The 23,455-nt window shown below is 32.8% G+C and overlaps 1 protein-coding gene across 2 annotated transcripts in view; it reads left to right on the top strand.

Annotated features, from left to right (window-relative positions):
- Window positions 1-23,455, top strand: part of LOC129006013 (beta-1,3-glucosyltransferase) — a 130,310-nt gene that overhangs the window by 15,973 nt on the left and 90,882 nt on the right. The window contains exon 2 of one of the 2 annotated variants that reach the window (XM_054400849.1): window positions 10,455-10,577. The exons of the other annotated variant lie outside the window; for it this stretch is intronic. Coding sequence (XP_054256824.1) covers window positions 10,520-10,577 — 58 coding nt within the window. The 5' untranslated portion in view covers window positions 10,455-10,519. The remainder of the gene's footprint in view (window positions 1-10,454; window positions 10,578-23,455) is intronic. 2 annotated transcript variants of the gene reach the window in all.

The raw sequence follows: 23,455 nt of genomic DNA on the forward strand, positions 1-23,455 counted from the left end.
TAATTATTACGATTGACTCAATAGTCAATTTATTACCTTACTGTAGGTCATTTCACCTGCCTCTTTGACCACTTTCATGTGTAATTTATGATATTCAAGACAGAAAAATCATAAATTATGTTCTTTTGAAATTATGATGATCATAGATTTGTGAGATTATTGTGAAACATACTCAATTGCGAAATACAAAAAAATAATAATGCCAGTGCAGAAGAGTGTACGTTGCTAATATGTCTTCATATTTTGTCAAATAAGTCAACTCAACTAGGTACTGTACTTTACAAATTAAAAGCCAATATTACAGTGCAGAAATTTAAATGATGTTTCCCAAATTCTTCTAAGTATTTTAGTTCGTTGATATCATGGTGTAAAATGTTTACAAAATAGGTACCTTTTTACTAAAACTCTCTCCATATTCATATTTTTTACTAAAACCATTTAGCGAAGCAAAGGTTATTTTAAACTAACTTTACCTAACCCGCCATGTTAAACTTCCCTATCCCAAGCGTGATGTATACAACTTCCTTACTTCTCGAGTGATGTAAAGTTGAAAAAAACTCACTCGGTGATGTAATGAAACCCATTTAAATAACATTGAGTGCTTAACTTAAAAAAATATACCTCTATGGAAGCATCGACGTTCAACGCTAGAAATCAGCTGTGCGCTTGAATGTTATTGTTATGCTTTAAAGTATTTTCCTAACCTAGCTTTTGTTTGTAAAAGAACGTTACTGTTAGACGATGAGTGAATTGGATAATGTAAAATATTGTACGTAAACCCATGTATATTGTCGGGTCAGGTAAAATCTTGCACGTTACACGTTACGCAAGAGCGTGTTTACATCTCTTAGGTGAATTATGCAACTCGCTTCCGCTCATTGCACAACATTCACCTGCGTGATGTAAAAACGCTCTTACTACACTAGTAATGTAAATAGCTATTACACACTCAGAGTATGTTCCTAGTAAATAAGTAAAAAATGTTGATTTCCAAAAATGTAGCAAAACAGTAAAATCTGTAAAACCAGATAAATATGGTCCATGGGCTTCCCAAGTAAGTTAGGAATTGGTCACCGTAAACTAAGCAGTTTTGGTGCACAGTTTAGAGTTGCTTCAGGTAGTTCGCTGTTTTTTTGGAGATAGTTGAAGGTATAATAAGAATGAAGATGATAAAGATAATAAAATGGAATAGGCCTAGATGAATGAATTTGGATACATGAGTTGTCGTAAACCTTGAAAGGAACTGTTGATTTTGACAGGTTTACCTAGTTTCTTCTACTTGTTTTTCATCATAGGCACTAATGTCCTACCACTGCACCTAAGAAAAAATTAAACTATAACCATTGGCACAATATCACAAATCATTTATTAAGTCAAAAACATTAACATAACTGTAAAAGATCCTACTTTAACAGTTCTCATTGTGTATCACAGCTTTTTTTTGCTGCTTAGTTCAAATTAGCTGTTGTCATAATTACAAAAATTGTTTAGTGCTGCACCCTGTTGGCAAACCTGATAACTTTTTAATGCTATTGGATATCATAGAACTAAATTGTTTAGTAAGAACAGCTGAAAGGATTTTTAGGCAAGAATATGTCTATACTATAGTTCGGCCGCTTAGAAAACGACCTGCGCGCTTATGCTAAACCAATGCTGAAGGAGGTCGTTTTCTAAGCGGCCGACCTATAGCAGAGTACCCGTCCTTCGTACGGGGTTGGCATATAATATAATGATTATTGCAGTTATACTCAAGCTTTGCGTTTGCAAGGGGGTGGACACAGTTTGATAAAATTTGCTTCTTTAAATTTACGGTATACGGTATTACACATTTACCACAGCCATAATGTACTACCTCTACACCTATTCGCAAAATATCACAAACTTTCATGAAATTAATAGCATAAGCATAACTGTAAACAATCCTACTTTGACAGTTCTCATTGCGTATCACAGTTTTTTGTTGCTGCTTAGTTCAAATTAGCTGTTTTCATAAATGCAAAACAATTATAGTGCTGCAATTATAGTCTGTTGGTAAATCTTGTAACTTTTTAATGCTTTGCATATTATAGAACCATTTTTTGTTAGTTGAAACAGCCGACTAAATTATTTAATTCCCTTTAAATATGAATACTCATAAGGTTAACATGGGGAACTGCAGAGCCACTGGGGCGGAGCCCGAAGGGATTTTTGAGGTAAGAATATGCCTATATGTTAATCGGGAATGTGAGCAATCATCATGCCAAATTTCAGCCCAATCCATCCAGTAGTTAATGAGTGATTGAACTTCAAACAAACAAACAAACACACATACTTTCACATTTATAATATTAGTAAGATGTTAATCGGAATTGTGAGCTACCGTCATGCCAAATTTCAGCCCAATCGGACCAATAGTTACAGGATTGAACTTCAAACAAACAAACAAAAACACAAACTTTAACATTTATAATATTAGTAATGATTGCCATAACCAATATTGAAGCTTCTAAACAAGATTTAACTGTGACTAGGAAAAACAGGTAAAACACAAGGGTTGATTCTCAAAGGAGCCATAAAAAGGTCAGCTACAAGATTTTGTTAGTAAACAAAGGATAAAAATCCTTAAGTAGCGAAAGATTCTGTTGTAAAATACGTCCAGAATAACCCCTACTGATCCGAGAATAAGTCATTTGTTGTAGTTTGCTTGATCATACAGTACAAATAGTTATATTTTTATCAAATTTGGCAAATTGAATAGGTTTGTTGAGGTGGGGGTATTTAAAATGTTTTCTGTAGCGATATTGTGTAACTCAGTACCATAGACTAAACCAACACAAGTAGACTTCTCATCCCATTGTAAATTTTGAAAATCGTTTTTCATGTCTAGTTCATGTACGCCCTGGGCGCTAGTGTCGACGAAATTTTGTTTCTATTATTTTAGGGTTAATTTCTTGATTTGTGCCTTACTGTTTGGTTAAATAACTAGGGCACAATTTATTGTTTATGATTAGATCGTATTATTTGGTTAAACGAGGTTTTAAATTACTGTATTAACGGAAATCAAATTGTAAACAAATCACGACCTCTACATAAACCGTACAGAACTAACAATAAAATTGTCTTCAGCTGTTCCATTAGGATGAGAAATCTACTAAGGGAGTATGTTTTATCTATGTCAGTACTAAGGTTTTTGTTTTTTTTTTTTTAATCTAGATGGTTGTATGGAAATAAATGCAAAATTCTATGTTTTATGGTTTGAAAAGGGAAAACCAGATTTTTAACTGCTAAATCCCGGCCACTCTCATTAAGCCCCGTTCCTACTGTCTGATTACTGTATGCTAGTTCGTGAATTCATTCGAAAAACTGCAGGTTTTATTGTTTGTACCAAATTTCTTCAAAATTCAATGATTTTGGCTTGAGTTACACGCACACACACATGTATATTTCAATTGAAAACATATTTTGTTCACTGTTGAGGGACACTAGTGTTATAAATAGAAATAAAGTTGAATTTTTGAGTTGAATGCAACCTTGATTGTCCATTTGAGGTCCGGTTTGTGGCATTGTTTTTAGTTTAACAAGACCTTTAGTTTGATGCCCATATCGACCGACCTATACTTACCTTTAAGATTTTCAACTTACTCCCTATGGGCTGTCCCCTTAGGTGACATCCGGTCACCATGTAGACAAAATACCCCCCCCCGCCACAGCAAACCTGCCGACCAAGCAAATTTCCATATGTCTGAATTGATTTTCAATTAAATCCATTTAAATAACATTAGGTTTAAAGAGTACCTAGGTTTGCTGCTTTAAAGAAACTAATAAAGTGTATTTTTGGTACCATAGTAATAGCTTAGTATAAGGTTAGTATAAGTTTGATCAAACTATGGGGGCCTATCCATAAACAAGCAAACTACAAAATTTTACAATATTCTCCATAAAAATAACATGGGAATTTTAAATTTTGAATTTTTTCCGTTACCAATAACCATACTAAAACACTTCGATATACTAAGTAATTTGCTTTTTAATGCTCTTTAAAAAGTCTAGAGAGAAAGGGGGCAATTTAGCGTTTTGAGGGTCAAAAATGAGATAAATCTTTTTCACCCCATAAAACCCCGTTCCCATCCCATGGTCCAGTCATGCTCGTTCGTGAACTCATTCAAGTTCATCCTGCCTTACACCTTTAAACCAAATTTCATAAAAATCTGACAAAAATGACTCAAGTTATCGTGTTCACGGACACTTATAAGACTTATAAGTATGTTATAAGTATGTGTATGTATAAGTATGACACTTATAAGTATGTTATATATATACATATACAACAAAAAACGAATGGTGTTTTTGGCCTCAAGGGACATCAAAATTAAAAAGCAAATCGGTCCTGGGCCCGGGCCTTGGTCTTACCGTACCACCTACGGTAATATCTACTTCCCTATAGGGAAATTCGCTAATATGAGTTTCTATGTATTAAGTTAGAGAAAGTCAAATAAGAACGTTGTACAAATTAAAAGTCATATTGATTCGTTAGTTTCATTAAGGTATTCATTCATTTTACACTGTAGGCTATATTTTGCTAGTCAGAAAACCAGCTATGTGAAGTTGCAGTGTACATACATATAAGGGTAGGGTATAAATACATGCACCACAACTTAACGCAGTGAGCACATATGCCACAACAAATAATACAATCGTAAGTTATATTTTTGTGCCACACTATGGGTCATCCTTAAATAAATATATGGGATGGTAAAACTGTTGGCCTGGATTTGTTATAAATTCTCTATTAATAAAAACTCCAAAGACTTAATACAGTCTTAATACAATGTACTAGTACTGTACAATTTTTGAAATTAAACCTTATTATTTAATATTTACTGAGCACAAAACAAAGAGTACAGAAACCAGCTGCTTACTGATTAGTATGTCAAAAATGTCGACTTAGTTGTTAAAATGTTATTACTGGATTATGGAATATTGAAATTAATTGGCTAACACTCATTAACCGCTCTCATAACACTTAACACATAATACTTAATCACTGTTTATATTAACCTTACAATCATATTAGCCTACAGTTTATTTATTATAAATATTTATTTATTCAACATGGCTAATTCGTACGGTAATCATATGACAAAAGCCTATAATTCTGAGAAGAATAATGTTTTAACAATAGGATTTCGTTGGTCAAGTTTTAGATTCCATTATCCCTTTGTTGACCAGGGATTTGCTTTCCAACTTAAATCTTCTTTTCCTAAACCAGTTCCATTAATACCGTACCTTGTTTCTCTTTCTTCTTTAAATTGTCTAATACTTTTTCCTTTTGCCCCACAATTCTACAAATTAAGTAGTATATGGAGTAGAATTAACATTAGAAGTGTGATTAATTATTTAGTTTATTATTAAGTACCTGGGGACCGAGCTTTGCTCGGGGAAAATTATTAGTTTACTCTGAAAAGTATTGCAGATTCATTAATCCACTCTCAATCTCCACACTGCTCACCTTCACTACTTACTTCACCACTCCCTATGTCGTTTTGGCACGTAGCCTAATATATGTCGAGTCAGTTTAATCATGCTGGTTCGCGAATTCATTCAAATTCATCCCGCCCTACAACTTCAATCCAAATTTCTTAAAATCCATGGTGGAAAGAAAATCGGACAAAAATTACGGAATTTGTAATCTTGTTGCTCATTGCCTTCTTGGTATTTAGTTTAAAGCAGCTGTCATGTATTATATATGCCATGTGTTTGTTATGTTTATTTTGTTGTTGTAAATAAACATTTTTTTATCAGAATTTATTTTACAATCTGTTCATAAGAATGTGAGAACAATAAGTAAAACATTTAACAAAAAACAATGGCAGGAAGCAAGCACCTGTTTATCAACAAATCTCGCCTAATGTCGTTCAGATGGTTTTTTGTTTCCCTTAAATGTGAATAATGCAAATCCTTCAGTGAAAGTTTTATTAAGGTTTCTTGGATGTAGTCATATTATTTAAAATCACTTGACTTTTATGAAAACATATATTTAATGTCCTTGCCGTACCAGTTTAATTTGGCCTTAGAGTGTTCTCCTTTGCCAATCATCATAAAGTTAAGTCCGTGCTTCCTACAAAATAGCAACACTTCGGCTAACATCCTTGTTAATTGTTTGTGGGAATCTTCATATTTTAGGTGTTCTTCATTATGATGATAACGATAGTAAATGTTTTTTTATCTCTATTTCTTCTACTTGGTGGCGTTCTATGACTTTTCTATGTTTCCATGGTTAAAAAATCGGTTCTTTCAATGATTGCTCAAGAAATACAGTACCCTGTCAATTCATTTTTCTTATTTGGTAAAACATAATATGAAATTGCTCAGGTTTTCTCGATTTTTTTCATCGTATAATACACGAATGTAAATTAAAGTAGTAAATATTTAATTTCAACAAAATCAGTAAATGTACCCAATTATAATAAATAACAGCAATTAAATTATACTGCTGATCAAAATGTAAACAATTATGTTCCCCATAAGGATAACATGGGAACTTTCAAAGCCACTGGGGCAGAGCCCAAGGGACTTTAAAAAAATGTAAGGCCAGTTTGCAAATCTACGCGACACGCTCTTTCCAATGAGACGTCAATGGATAAAATTGGTTAAGAAATTGCGGAGGAGTTCAACTGACAAACTTCGTGTTCTCGTATTAATTATATAGATATATACAAGAGGTTGTCCAGTGGTTGAAACTCGACCAAAAATATGTAGGCCTATACAGTTGGATTTTTTTAGCTGGAAACGGTTGAGGTATGTTGGAATATCTTTGAGGATGAAGCTTTTTGGCTGTAGCAAGGCCACACTTTTTGGTTTGGCCTTGGCTGTAGTGAGTGAGTGAGTGTGGTCATGTGTTCATACCGTTCATACATGTCAATCTTTGAGGTTAAATCAAAACAAGACTGGCATGTTGTCAATTAGGGGGTGTGTTGTTTTAATTTACGAAAGAATGCTCATTTAAGATCAAATAAATTAATTTAGTGTCATTGTCTGATTTATTAAAACACATTCAGTATTAATGCTACTGCATTTTATAAACCAATCTCGAATCTTGCTACCTTGGCCTATCGTATAACGTTTTCCTGTTTGGTACCTGGTAAAACTTGTCAGATTGCATAAGTGAATTATTAGCAATACAATTTAGCTGTTGATTATAATTTAAATGGGTCAAAAGTCAAAACGTCATGCACATATTTCTACATGAATGTTGTAAAATGTTTGATCCATAGTTGCTGTACACTAATATTAATTTAACAAAATATGGACAACGTGCCCTCCTGCACTTGTATTATTTTGTAATGTATTACACAATCAAAGACTTTTCGAATGATTGAAAACATCTATGACAATAATCTCATGAACCTATGATGATCTGTCTAGAATAATATGATAAAATATAAATATAGGCAAAAGTGGTAATAAAGGCAGGCACCAATAGATATAAGATAGTTCAATAAGAAATGTTTGTAAGAGTTACTATAAAATGATTGTCAACTGATTTCGTAATGGAACGTTATATTGCAAAACATGGCATGATACAGAAGAAAATCAATTGTAAAATCAGTAAATAACATTGCAAATACTTCTTTTCGACAATTCAACTCCCAATAAACGTGTGTTGTTTAAAATACAATTTAAGAATTAACAGCTGTTTAATTCAAAAGTATTAACCACATGATCAAAATGTAAACAAATCTGTGGAGGGATCTTTTAAGGCTTCTGGGGCAGAGTCCTAAGGGATTTTGCTTAGTTTTTTTTTTGATAACTCATCTAGAGACCAAGACCTTTCTTTAGGCACCTCTACCAAGTTTCTACGTCCAGCCGTTCTCTCAAATTAGTGGAGACAAAGTTTCCAATTAAATATTTAGATTCTCCCATGTTAGTCTTATGGGAGAAAACCCAACTTTGATGGATGATCCTGACCAAACTAATAAAGATTTCAAAAAATGAAACACTTTCCAAAACTACAGATCAGGGCCATTATTTTGACTTTTTAACCATTAAAATCGGCCCAAAAATGAGGGAGGAGTTCTGTTTACAAAAATCGGCTTAGCGTATTACATATACAGAGTGAGTTTTAAATGAGTTCCCCCCCTACTTTTTTCTACATTTCTTAAGATATCAACTCCGGACCACGTCAGATCATTGTAGAGTAGTAAGTACTTCATTTTGACTGGGTATAAAATTTTGGCCGCCATCTTGGATCTGCCATATTGGATACAAAGTTTTTTTTTCAAATGCAAAGATAGGGTTGTGACCCATCGTTTCAAACTAGATTTTTAAGCTGAATATGATGCTGCAATCCGTTTTTAAAATCTTGATCCATTCAAAAGTTATGAGAACATTTTATAACTTATTTTTAGCCCATTTTAACATTGTGCAGTTACAAACTCAGACTATAATCGTAAAATAGAGCTAGATAAAGATAAGTATACACCACCAGTCATTGTCAACCTATTTTCTTTTGGTCATGATCACTTGGATACGATTATGGTCTTAGTTTGTAACTGCACAATGTTAAAATTGGCTAAAAATAAAGTTTTAAATAGTACCCATAACTTTAGAACGGATCAAGATTTTTAAAAACGGATTGAAGCATCATATTTAGCGTAAAAATCTAGTTTGAAACGGTGGGTCACAACCCTATCTTTGCATTTGAAAAAAAAACTTTGTATCCAATATGGCAGATCCAAGATGGCGGCCAAACATTTATACCCAGTCAAAATGAAGTACTTACTACTCTACAATGATCTGATGTGGTCCGGAGTTGATATCTTAAGAAATGTAGAAAAAAGTAGGGGGGGGGGGGGCTCATTTAAAACTCACCCTGTATAGATTATTTGCTCATGTTAAATTAATTAATTTAAAAGACACCATCACTTAATTTGAAGACAATAATCAAATAACAATTTATTCATGAATTGATTTGGAATTAGGAATCACGTCTTTATTTCACAGTAAATATTCTTGAATGACCAAGTCATTTTATTAGAGTAAGTATATTTAACTATTGTCAATTAAAAGAATATATTATGCCAGTTTGTTGTTTGTTGTTTGATTTGATTTGACCTAATAATTTGACACCCCACACTGTAAATAAAACATGTGATTGGAATGTCTTACATTTGTTTTGATTTTCTATTTATAATTCGGTGTTATTTCGTCACCATCATGGCAACCCATAAAGCCCATGTTAATTTTTTTTTAAATTTCAAATTCATTTTTGTGATGATTTTTTAGCCTATTTTAATTTTTAAAGGGATTCTGCACATCTACAAGAAAATATCTTTCTAACAGTGTTAGTAGATTTTTCCTGCGATGCACGCGAGCTGAGAAAAAGGTTTTAAAGAAAAATGTTTGCCTATTAATATATAGATAGATAGATAGATAAGAAAGAATGCACTGACTATTGTCCAGCAGATTACCAACAGTAAATAAACATCACTATGGACTTTAGAAACCATACTGTTTAGTCATTTTATTCCTAATTATTATGAAGGAAAATCAATTATAAACAAGTATCGCCTCCAAGGATGTATATATATACTGTATGTATATAAATCTATATAATTAAATAGTCTCTACATTTACATATATAAAAAAAAAACTTTAACAAAAATAGTGTTTTTTTTCTTTTAGGGACATAAAAATGAAAAAGTATATCGGTCCCGGGTCTAGGCCTGTGCCACCTACAGTAATAACTACTTCCCTATAGGGAAATTCACTAACAAGGAAACCACAACCGTTTACCTCGGTACTGTAGCTGTATTTAGGTAATATTTAAACAAAATTGGGTCAGAAGTTTTCACGTTCACTATGTACAAACACACACGCACACACACAGACCACCTCTCCTTTATAACAAAATTGTAGATAGATAAAAGATAGTTTTTTAAATTACGGTACATTTTAAATATTTATTTACTAAGAAACATTCTTTTGTAGAATAATAAATAGACAGAGTCTATAAATACCCTGTAGTAAATAATTATTAAATACCCTCTCCGCAGAAAACCTGCAGACAAAGCGAATTTCCATTTGCCTGATTGGATTTCACTAAAATGTACTTGATAATGTCAAATTTATTCCCTAACATTAGTTTGGCGAGTACTTAAGTTTGTCACTACAGGGAATGTAGTTCAATGTTTTTGTAGTGAAATGTTAATATAGTTTACTATGAAATAAATTACTTTTCCGAATTTGATCAACATTTATCCATAAAAATAAATACAAAATACCAATAAATACAAATAACAGTTAACGTTTTAACCTTAAGAATAACATTTTAATTTGAAATGTAGGCCCTACTGTTTTTGGAATGTTTCCCGTCACCTTTCATCCTACAACGACGCTTCAATATATTAAATTTGTTGTGTTTTTAAGGTCTACACGATGATTGAAATAAAAACTAAGCATTTCTATGTTTTTAGGATAAACATTTGAAAGTTTTTTTTGCAAAATTTGAAAACCCCATCCGTTTCCACGAAGGGTCTTTATGTCCCATGAAGAGACAACGTCATCCGTACGATTGAGCTTTGTTTCTATGATCTCTGGTAAGTGTGATGTAACTGTTTCTTATAGTAGATTGTTAAAAACCGAATTATTCTCACCCCGTAGCGAAGCACGGACAGAGCAACTAGTTATACATAAATGAGAACTTGAACAATTTTGTGTACCATTATGTCACTAAGCACCATTGGCATACTCTTATATTTTTAAATTTCTGGTACTGGGCGACCCTTGCTTGATTGTGGGTAATTGGGTAAAAAATATCGTAGTTAGAAATTTTTATAATTTACGATAAACATTTTTATTACAAACCATAGACATTTTCCTACAGTTACCTAACAATGTACATGTTCTCTCACTGATTTGAGAAAGCAAAGTGGCCAATTCGCTCATCAGTGAGACAATGTTAACATTGTCTCACTCTAATTACTTTGTCTCACTCCAGATTTGCAACGTGAAGGCACGAAATAGTGAGCGCGTAACATGCAGGCAACGTCGTATGCGCGCGAAATACGTTGGCAGCACTGGCTGTAAATCAGCTGGTCAGCTTTTGTACTGTTGTATTTGTCACTTCACATTAAATGTTACGTTAAAAGTTCACTTCTGTGTAAAAATAGGTTATGTTTCTTCACCAATTTGTTTGTTTTATGGTAACTGTAGGAAAAGTATAATGTGCAACTCGAGTTCAAAGTACAATTGCCTCACTCGAGAAACCATTCCTCACTCGCGTAAGTAAGGATTTCTCTCGAGTGAGTCAATTGCTCACTTTTCTCACTAGTTGCACAAATAACTATTTTTGTTCAAATGTTTATTGCGGACATTTTCCATCACGAATGTAAAAAACAATACACAACGTTTCGGGATCTGGAATCTGATCCCGTCCTCAGGCGAAAAAAACTTAACTAACACATTACAACTAACAATACACAAACACCCAACCTAAGTTGGAATACACTACAGAGGGTAGTGTAATACTACCCTCTGTAGTATATAAGAAACATAATTATTATAAATTTCTCCCCTCTAGTCATTGTAACCCGTTGTTTGACTTTTACGCTCACTAAAGATAGTAGATACAAAATGATATATATACAAAAAATATTAGTTTCAAAATCACTTCTGGCAACGATTTTTCACTTTATCGCTACTACCTCTAAAGAAATTAAGATTCTGTCTGTTTTTTTCATTGGGATTTAGCATACGGTAACAGTTTTATGCCAATCAAAACCCCCAAACGTAATTGGTTTACTTGGAATCAATGCCTCAGTACTTCAGGAATTAAGTTTTGGTGGGAGAGGGCCAGATCAGAACTATTTTCCCCTATCGAGTAATCTTCAGTGTAATCTTTGCTCAATTACAAATTATGTTCTCCCTTCGTCCTGTATTTTGTAATTTTCTAGTATACTGTGGATGGATTTTTTATAAACACAATATGTTACAAGTATTTTGTTTACTTTTCTTTTTAATTTTGTTTTTTACCAACATAGTTATTTAGCATAGTTGTGTAGCTAAATACGAATTTTCCCGAGGCAGTGGCTGTTTGTAGCCAATCAAGTTTTAGGGCCATAAGTCCCTAATTCTAAAATTTTGTCAAAAGCCTTCCGCTTGATTTTGAGATATACATTACATACAAACAGACATAGCTCGCATTATAATAATATTATGGAATAGGATAGGATTTACTGTACACAATTACAACTGTCTTTGTCAACTGTACAAATATAAAAATAAGTAATTTCTACTTTTAGGGGTTTTTAAAGAACCATGTGTGTGAATATCATACATTACCTGGATTTCCTGATACAAAAGAACAGTCTTGGATGCAAAGTTTGCGACAGCCGCAGTTGTTTTAAGTTATTTATCGCTAATATGCTTGATATTCAGATAATTTTATTTAGAATCAGTACCTATATCAATATTTCAAACACATAATAGGCCCATCAATATATTGCAATTATTCTCCGAACAGATTCAATAATTTGTTTCAAACAAATAATATATATACTGCTTGTGTATTTTTTTTATTTAATACGGTGCACGAATAAAAAAATGTAGCCTATTTTTTATAGAGACTAAACAATGTTTTGTCACGTAACTTACCCAATTTTTAAATACATTTTTAAGTGCTGTAGTTTTTGTAGCAAGAGCTGATTTTCGAAACTTGTGGCAAAATTCCAGGAGTTCTTGTTTGTGGGATTAAACTTTGCTTCTTACTTTGTCTTGAAACCCTCAGGTATTTTTTGTTTGACAGAGAGTTTAAAAAAATATAATCGGTTTATAAATTCTATTTTATCTCTCTTCTCATATTTATAATTGTTTATCATTGCACTTTTTTGGGAAAATGCATCACCATATATTCCTGGGGAAAATATAATGTCATCAATTTATTTGTATTAACATTTGTTACGGTGGGTAGGAAAGAAAACGAGGGAGGTTTGACGATCGTATTTGTATGATATTGTATCATATTCGTATCCAGGATTGTAGCATTGTCAGAGTGGGGTGTGGGCGGTGAGGACGCTCAGCGCCGCGACGTCAGTCAGTCAGTAGCGCCGACGTCGACGCCGCGAGATGACATTCCCTCTATCCTCAGCCACAGGTATAATCTAGTGTCCTTCCCGACAACCCAATGATTTTTATTTATAGGGGCGTGATAATCAAATTAACTGAGTAACAACCTAATTCAGTAACAACTTTTATATAGTTTTATAGTTATAAGTTTTAAAGTTTGAGATGCATTGTGAAATAGTAATTTCATACAGGAACAAATTAGCTAAGTCCAACTAAATAAAAACCAGTGAGCAATAATAAAAACTATGTTAAAAGGGGGTTTTCTGTTTTACTAAATATATATTATAAACAATAACGACTAAAGTATTCTCAAACGTACCACAAACATGCGACTATCTTGTGACATGTCCCAAGTGAATGGAAAAAGTAGTTGTTGACCTTATTTACGTCTTTATCTAGTTTTAGGCTTTGTATATACGTTCTAAAAGAAGAAGTGTAAAATCAAATAAAAAATGTGTTGACACATATAATGTTCTGTGATGATCCCATTCATTCTACCGTCATAATGTTTGTAATTATTGTTTCTTGTCCGGATGAAGACCTATCTAAACTTTTTTATCGGTGGAGAAACCAGAGATGGGAATAGTCAATTTCAATTTCGTATTTTTTGCGAATTTTCTATATATAGGGAAGCTATTATTGTAGGTCTCATCATAAGACCTAGACCCGGGACTGATTTACTTTTTCAGACACCAAAAACACAATCTTTTCAAATTCATATAATAAAGAGGGCGTCCTGCAAGGAAGTAATAACAAATTATGAATAGGTTTCAAGGGATCAAAATAAAACAAAAAAATATTTTTTTCTTTAAAATGCCTCGTTATTGACGTATCCACCGTTTTGTTTTATGTTTTAAATTTATATCTTAAAAACTAACTTAGACATCTTGGTAAAATTTGGTACACACTTTTATCTAGTAAAAAACTAGTCCAGAATAAAACATTATTAAATCTTTTAGTTATAAAATAACGGTCATTTTAATTTTAATACTTTAAATTACTAAATACAGGGTGATTGGTACTCAGTGTGTATAAGATCACCCTGTATAAGATATACTACTTTTCATAAGATGGCTCATCTAAGAAGACTTTTTGCATTTTAAATCTCCCATCAAACAACACCAAGTATAAAAACACGGAATTAAAATTAACTGGGAAATCATGATTTTTAGGCGAGATAAAACAACATGCAGCCAGGGTTCACCTGATTTTGCGCCAAAAATTGTGATTTCTCAGTTATTTATTATTTTATCTTTTTTACTTGGCGTCGTTCGATAAAGAAATTTAAACGCTTCATACCAGTGTACCTGGAACTTTTTTTGCTGCCATTTTTGGTACCAAGAAAATATTAGTATTGATTATGTTTTCTTAAATAGATTATGACTTGATAAAACTGCATATCAAATTTTATAAAGATATCCTCAATAGTTTTTTTTTAGCGAATTTCCCATATAGGGAATAAGCTATTACCATAGTACTCATGGTAAGAGCTGGACCCGGGACTGATTTAATTTTGCATTTTGAGGTCACTAGAGGCCAAAAGCACCATCCGTTCAAATTCATATATATATATATAATATTAGTAAGATGTGTGTGTCCGTTAGCGCGATAACTCGAGCAAAAATGATCCGATTTTGATTAAATTTGGTACAAACGTGTAAACCTACGTTTATTCGAACGAGTTCGAGATCCAGCGTAATCGGACCAATGTTTAATGTTATCGGGGTTTATGGGGGTTTTATGGGGTAAAAATGGGGTTTCCCATTTTTGACCCTAAAAACAAAAAAATTTGCAATTTCTTTTTAAACCGTTTTGTAGAGCTTAAAAAAGAAATAATTTAGTATATTGAAGCGCTGTTGTATGCCTTAACGGTCAAATTAAAAAATAGTGTCATTTAAAATACCCATGTTATTTTTATGGAGAAAATGAAAATTGTTGTAGTTTACTTGTTTATGGATATATATTGATAACATTTGGGAAATTTATTGATTTCATCCTATACTATTGACGTATGGTCAAAAAACACTTTTTACCTTCACCGTATCAGCAAACCTAAGCACTCGTTAAATTTAATGTTATTTAAATAGAGAATACATATGTCTTATTTATGGGAATATTTTAGTAAAAATGTAATCAGACAAGTTGAAATTCGCTTAGTCTGCAGGCTTGCTGTGGGGGGGGGGGTATTTTTTAGATATAAATATAAACAAAAAAAAAATGCGTATGTCTCGCTAACAAGGTATTTTTGGGGAATTGCATTCTAAATTTCAGTTAAATGTTGACTGATACAACCTGTTCCTAATTATTATTTTTTTTACTTATTTTGGGCTACGATCACCCTGCACAGTACACATATGTCCATAGCACGATAACTCGAGTAAAAATCATCCGATTGTGATGAAATGTAGTAAAAACATGTAAGTCTACATCTATTCAAACAAGTTCCCGAACCAGTATGATTGGACTATGAAAACGGGGTTTTATATTTCAATTTTTGACCCCCATATAATTAAATATTTAATATTCCTACATTTAGTATCTATACACTGTTATGTAGAGCTTAAAAAAAATTGAGTTTAGTCGAAGCGTTGTTGTACACCCAATGGTTACGGAGAAAATACAAAAACAAATTGCAAATTAGAGATTCTATCTTATTCTTAAGGAGATTAAGTAAACTAACTGTTGCAGTTTGATATCTGAAATATAACTTAAAGGTACTAAATAATACCTTTAAATATTACTCAGAAATCCCATGGTTAAGTGTTATAATTTTGAATCAAGCTTGAGGTTGTTAACAAGAACGTTTTTACAAAGTTCTCTTTTTAAAGCAAATGTGAGATGCATCTTCAGTTAATAATTGACTTGCGAAGTCGGAAGATTGAAATCCCAAAAGGATGATCAATGAAATATCGAAACAGGAGGCTCTATCGGCCGCGAAAGCGAAAAGTGAGTTAGTTTCTTCTAGAACATTCATTATATTCTAGAGTGTTATCTATAAACTGTACTTGGATTTGTTAATTAATTTTTAAAACAACTAATCTAAATACTGTTTTTCCTAAAATGTTTCTAATATTTATACGCACACCATCATTGAAAATATTAATATGAATCAACTTAAATTTGTCACATATTCGTGACGATGGGTTTTTGTATACAGTACACGTTTAACGGAAAATAAAGGTTTTAATCGTCCATTTTGATGTAGACTAACATGAACAACACTCCGTTTGTATTTAATATTTATTTAGTATTATTTAATAGACTAATGATCTGGGAATAGTTATTTCTCCCAACATGTTCATTTAAAAGATTTTTTAATGATAATAATATTGTACTGATGTAGGAAACAGTTTCATAACTTATTACAGTGCTTAAGAGAAATATTGAAGTACGTGAGTTCAAAGCTTTTTAGTTGAGAAAGTATAGATTAACACACTATCATCCCTTCAACATGCATATACAGGGTTTTCACGTACAGGGAAAACCTGGGAAGGTCAGGGAATTCTGTTGGCCTGGAAAAGTCAGGGAATTATGAAAATATTCTGGAATTTCCCCGGAAAGACTACCTTTTTACAGATATGCTACATTTGGCTCTAAACATGTTTTTAACAGTGTGATGACTGATAAGCACTTATGTACATTTTTATATCGATAGTTATATATCGGTCCGGGGTAGGAATCGATTTGTATATAATTCGAAACAAGTTTTGTGTTTGGGAGTGATTAAATAAGTTAAATATTTAAATTTTTCCTAATATTTCTTGATTTTGATTAGTCGATATCGACTTACGGTATACCTGGAAACAGAATATCAGTCTGGAAAACCTGGATAAGTCAGGGAATTTCATTTTCCAAATTGAGTACCAACCCTGATATAATATAATTAAGAATCCAAGCAGATCAATAACTAGAGTTTTGGATTAGATAGTATACCAATAAAAAATATAAATCATTAAATTACGAGTAGGGCTAATATTTTTAGCAAAGCTCTACTAGCATTCCATGTCGTATCCTAGTCGCAGGTATCACAGATAAATGGATACTTATTTATCTGAATTAATATGTGTTATGCATAACTTAAGGACATAACTTTTCCGGCTCTATCATTTTAGAACAATTTAAATTTAAAATTGAGCTTGAAGGCCGCGTTCTTAGTATTTAAAATAAACTCAATTTATATCAGAATCGATCTGTAAACATATTCTATGTTGGCCCTTTTAGCGAATTTCCCTATAGGGAAGTAGCTATTACCGTAGGTGGCACGGTAAGACCTAGACCCGGGACCAATTTACTTTTTCATTTTGATGTTCCCAGAGGCAAAAAAAACCATTCGTTAAAATTTTTATATATGTATATATATATATATAGACATATATATATATATATATATATACGTCCGTGAACGCGATAACTTGAGTAATTTTTGTCCGATTTTGATGAAATTTGGTTTAAAGGTGTAAAGCGGAATAAACTTGAATGCGTTCGCGAACCAGCATGATCGGACCATGGGAACGGGGCTTTACGGGGGGTTTTATGGGGTAAAAATTGGTTTTTCTCACTTTTGACCCTCAAAACACAAAATTTCCCAATTTCTCTTTAGACCTTTTTAAAGAGCTTAAAAAAACAATTAATTTAGTATATAAAATTATTTTTGTTCGGTTAATAGTAACGGAGAAAAAAAAGTTAATGTAGAATATTGTCAAATGTTGTAGTTTGCTTGTTTATGGATATATTTTGTATTTTGATCAAATTTATTTATTTTGTACTAAGCTATCAATATTTTACAAAAAAACACACTTTATTAGTTTCCTTGTAGCAGCAAACCTAGGTACTGGTTAAACCTAATGTTATTAAAATATATTTCATTGAAAATCAATTAAGACAAATGGAAATTCGCTTAGTCGGCAGGTTTGTTGCGGTGGGGGTATTCTAATATACCCTCTACATTACAAATACGCGTAAATGATGTTTATCTCGTCATGTCTAAGTATCTACTCTGACACACACAAACCACTTGTTTGTATTCTTAGCTTAGTGGTTCGCTAATGTTGTAAACATGAAATCTTATGTAGGTCAGCTTTACTGTAGGATACGTTATACTGAATGAATTTAGATATCACGTTATATGCTTTCTAAATCATCCGCCACAAAGTAGTTTAGAATTAAAATGAATTTATGCAATAGTTTGCTTATTACAAACCCTATCTTACATTAGTCACGTGCGAGAGCATTGGTTGGGTTATTTTTGGTAATATCATTGACTATTGGACTAATAGTCAAAGGTAATATGCTCAAATATAAATGTTTATTCTTAGTGCACAAGCACAGAAGTTCGCGCATTGCTCGGTTTACATTTCGTAGGACGGATAGACCCTACATCTGCAATATCTCTAGACCAATCACTGTGTATATCAATCGTGTCAACTTGTACTGTATAAGTAATTGGTGAAATCGTCATCATTGTTTTTCAGTGACCAAGTAAAAAATAAATTCCTGTAAACATTTCACCATTATGTATCTTTTATTATATATATTGTTAATTGAGTATAAAATATCCCGTCAGCAAACCTGCAGACTAAGTGAACTCCCATTATTGTCAGAATGGACTTTTATACAAAATATTCCTCAAATGTGTCAGATGTGTAAGAATCAAGGGAATAACGTCATTATATTTTCCGAGTTCTTAGGTTTGATACTACATTGAAGGAAAATGCGTTATTTATAAAAGAAAATGAATATTAGGGCCTAAGATATGAGATATATCAATTTTCCAAATCTGATTAAAATCTATCTATGATATTATTGAGGTGATACTGACAAATTTGTGGCCATCGTTTAAGGCCCTTTGCCAAATAAAAATGTAGGCATATGGCACTTCAAAATGAAGCTCAGAGTGTGTAGATTGGGCGGAAATGTTTTGCGCACTGGGCCTAAGCCTGGTACAGTAGATAAGTGCTCTCTTTTGTACATCGAGCCTAGAGGAGCCCCCAGGTATCCTCTCAGGCTATTCTCTTTTGTGCTTTTCGGCGGCATCTTTTGAAAAATACTTCCTTTATTTGTATTCTTGTTGTATTCTTATTGTATAAGGCTTGTGATCCTATCTCTATCATCTATGACTTCCTCTAGTGACTCTAGAGTTATGACTTCCTGGTTCTTTCTTATTGAATATCGCACTCGATTGTGATCTGAATGTCTATGTTACCGTTGTACCATAGAGAAAAGAATTAAATAACTCACTCATTATACGATGTCACGAGTACTGTAGGCTATTAAATATGTTGTTTCCTATGGTTGCATTCTAAATATTCTATTGTGTTGTGGGTACGTGAACATTACACAGGATACTTTGAATTCAGTAATTAGTATTTTTACAGTTACCATTTTTGATTTGGTTGTCCGTTTGAGTTTAAATTTGCGCCATCGTATTTTACTAAGGAAGGCTTTGAATTTTATGTGCATCTAAACCTATGCTTACATTTAAAATGTTCTTCTGACTCGCCCTGAGGAGGTAGCGCATCACTGAATAATGTATTGAAATGATTTGAATGACCAGTGACTTTGTACAAAGTTCTGTCGCCCTATCTTTATTATTGATTGAAATATTTAACCTTCCCGAGACTTTTCCTTTTTTATCATATATTAGTAGTTTTAAAGAATGTGTATCTTTTGAAATGCAAAGGTTTATAGTTTTCTAGCCTCAGCCAATCTTGAAGAGAAGCATGCATGAAAAACAATATTTATCCATTTTGTAAGGGGTTGTTTACAAAATACAGTAGTTGTCTAGCGGAGTATACCGTCATTTTGGTTACCTGGCCTGAAGAAAGCGCTAAAGCTTTTGAAAGGTCTATATAGTGCGCAAAAGCAGTACGACCATCCGCAGCCTGGCGAATTTGGGTAGGCTATATGAAAAAGGTACAGCTAAATATTATTTAGTCCTACTAAAGAATATTTTGACAACAATCGTGTAAACGATAAAATGTGTAAACAATAATAAAGCAGTATCATTCAAAAAATCAATAGGCTACCCTGAACTATCCTGGTCTACTAGTGTAACTAACAAATCTAACGTTGATTGTGATTGCGTTTCATAGTGTTGAGTGTCTAAAATGCCAGACCTATTTACGTATTAGATCTGTGGCATTTTTTGTTGAATACTCAAAACCAACATTATATGCGTTGTCAGTCTGGAAACCTAAATCTTTGTAAAAAGGTGACATGTGTTGAATAATGAAAATTAACGTTGATTTGGTGAAGTTTCCATCCGCAGAATGTCGAGAGACCTCGAGTGATGCTGGAGGGTTGTTTAATTAGTTTGAAGGTTCTAGTGTTGTACCGGTACTGTATGTGTTCAAGACTAACACCTAACAAACAGAGACATTCCATGTTTTGTCTACTGTCAAGCCTATTTAGACCAACAATATTTAATTTCAAACAATTTTTGTTGAGCTTTGGAAAAGAACGAAGATCTTTACCTAGTGAGTCAAACATGATTATAGTAATAAGTATTGTAGAATGCGTTAACATTTTTATAGGCTCAGTAATTTCAAATTAAATTTAGTAGGCAGTTTACTTGTGGGATGGTCTAAATAAAAATGATGACTTACAACATTGAACTTGGTAACCTTCAAGAAAATATGCGAGATTTATTACTCTACTAATTATTGAATGTAGGCATCTGAGCCCGCTTAGGTTGTTGCATGTGTTAGAGGAAGCAGTGTAAACGGCTAAAAATGAATAAAATCGAAGAAAATTGTATGAAAGAAAATGGTAAAATTGATTTTTATAATAGTGGTGTAGTGTAAGTGTAGGGTAACTGTGTTTACAGTAAATTTAATACGTTTACATTACTTTTAATTGAAATGGCGACCATACGAAGGTCTCTCGTCCCTGTTTTCACTACGTTACGAAGTACAGAGAAACGCTACTACAAATTTAAAAATATCCCTAACGTAGCAAACTTGCAGACTTAACGGATTAACATACACCTGATTGGCATTTCACTAAAACATTCCCTTAAAATAATTATCAGATTATTTATTTTCCATGATTTTAATGATGCTTAGGTTTTCTGCTACAGGGAAGGTAATGAGGTATGTTTTTCTTATCCTATATACAGTACAGGGTGAGTTTTAATTGTCCCCCCCAACTTTTTTCTACATTTTTTCAAATATCAATCCCAGACCACTTCCAAACATTGTTGGGTAGTAAGTACTTAATTTTGACAAGGTGGTCATTTCCGGCCGCCATCTTGGATCCGCCGCCATATTGGATGCAATTTTTTTTTTTCAAATGTAAAGGTGGGGTTGTGACCCATTATTTCGAACTATATTTTTACCCCGATTACAATGCCGCAAACTGTTTTTAAAAATCTTGATTCATTCTAAAGTTATGAGGGTTTTTTAAAACTTTATTTTTAGCCCATTTTAACATTGTGCATTTACAAACTAGAACCATAATCTCAAAATAGTGCTAGATGAAGATAAGTATACACTACCAGTAATTGTCGACCTATTTTCACTTGGGTTATGACTGATGTATTTATTTCGGCCGCCATCTTGGATCCGCCATTTTGAAATGTGATAAATTATTTTAAATATGAAGGGGGTGTTGTGACCCATCATTTCTAACTACTTTTTTAAGCTGAACTTGATTCCATGATTCGTTTTTAATTTTCAATTTTTGATTTTTAAATATTGACATTTTTTACAAACAAATTGCAATATTTCATAAATAAAACTTGATAACAAAAAATGGATTGCGGCATTGAGTTTAGATTAAAAAAGTAGTTAGAAATGATGGGTCACAACACCCCCTTCATATTTAAAATAATTTATCACATTTCAAAATGGCGGATCCAAGATAGCTGCCGGAAAAAATACATTAGTCATAACCAAGTGAATATAGGTCGACAATTACTGGTAGTGTATACTTATCTTTATCTAGCACAATTTTGAGATTATGGTCTTAGTTTGTAAATGCACAATGTTAAAATGGGCTAAAAATAAAGTTTTAAAAAGCCCTCATAACTTTAGAATGAATCAAGATTTTTAAAAACAGTTTGCGGCATTGTAATCAAGGTAAAAATCTAGTTCGAAATAATGGGTTACAACCCCACCTTTACATTTGAAAAAAAATTTTGCATCCAATATGGCGGATCCAAGATGGCGGCCGGAAATGACCACCATGTCAAAATATAGTACTTACTACCCAACAATGTTTGGAAGCGGTCTGGGATAGATATTTGAAAAAATGTAGAAAAAAGTTAAAACTCACCCTGTATAATACGAGTAAAGTTTGAATAATTGTCAACTCGATCTGGGAATCGGCCCTAACAAAAACGTTTATATTTACGGAATAACTAAGTTCTGTGTCAAAATAAGTTCTAGACCGGTGGTATAGCCAGGAAAAATCTATTTTCGCCATAATATGAGTACAAACTTTTGAAAATTTAACATGGGCCTTATGAGAAAACATTCCGCCATTATTGTCATTTTGTTTACATTTTAAGACATAACGTGACGTTCTGTACCCACGGGCACCTCAGCTTGCGCATGCGCAGAAAGCTCTTAAAGCACTTTCCGAGGTAAAGGTGACTGTTACTTCTGAATCTGATGTGTATTGATTCATTGATTGGCTTCTGACGTACAATTTTGTCATTTTTTGACAGAGAGAAAGAGAACGACTCGACTTTGCTCCAGTTCATTAAATCGTTTGATGTATAAGAATTTGTATTATATTATAAAACTTGAGAGAGTAATGAGTTTCTAATCCATGAAAAAACTATTCTTATATTAGCCTCAGCCTCAGCTTTATTACTGTTTATTTAATAATTTTGCCAATATAAACGAGCGATATATCTTATTTTTTATATTTTTAATGGTTTTAATAATAATTGTCATCACTAAATTACTCTTTTTGTTGGTTGTCGTGTCGTGTCGTTGTCAATAATGTCGTCTGATTCTGACTGATGTTACACTGAATCGGTCATAGGGAAAATAATTAATTGTAACCTAACTTACTACTATCACTAACTAAGAGTGTTGCAATTAGCAGTGTGGGATGATTGCACCGGATAATTTAGCTATATATTTCAGAAAAATAAAATTTAAAATAGATCAAACACTAGGATTTGTTCTAAAGTTTAAGCCGTGTTGAGATGGATCCTTTCAGGTTATCCTAGCCTGAACAACTGGGTTAGCAACTTAGCTTGACTTGGTTGTTCATCCATGTTTTGTTTATTCACACTAATCAATGGCTACTAGATTAGACTAGGGGAAACCCGTCGAAATCAACGGTTACTTTCAAGGCTTACGTTAATTCATCTAACTGCGATGAATTGGGTGAAATATAC

This window comes from Macrosteles quadrilineatus, unplaced genomic scaffold (genome assembly GCF_028750875.1).
Source record: "Macrosteles quadrilineatus isolate MER2022 unplaced genomic scaffold, UCM_ALF_1.0 Scaffold_1__1_contigs__length_201487025, whole genome shotgun sequence".
NCBI lineage: Eukaryota > Metazoa > Arthropoda > Insecta > Hemiptera > Cicadellidae > Macrosteles > Macrosteles quadrilineatus.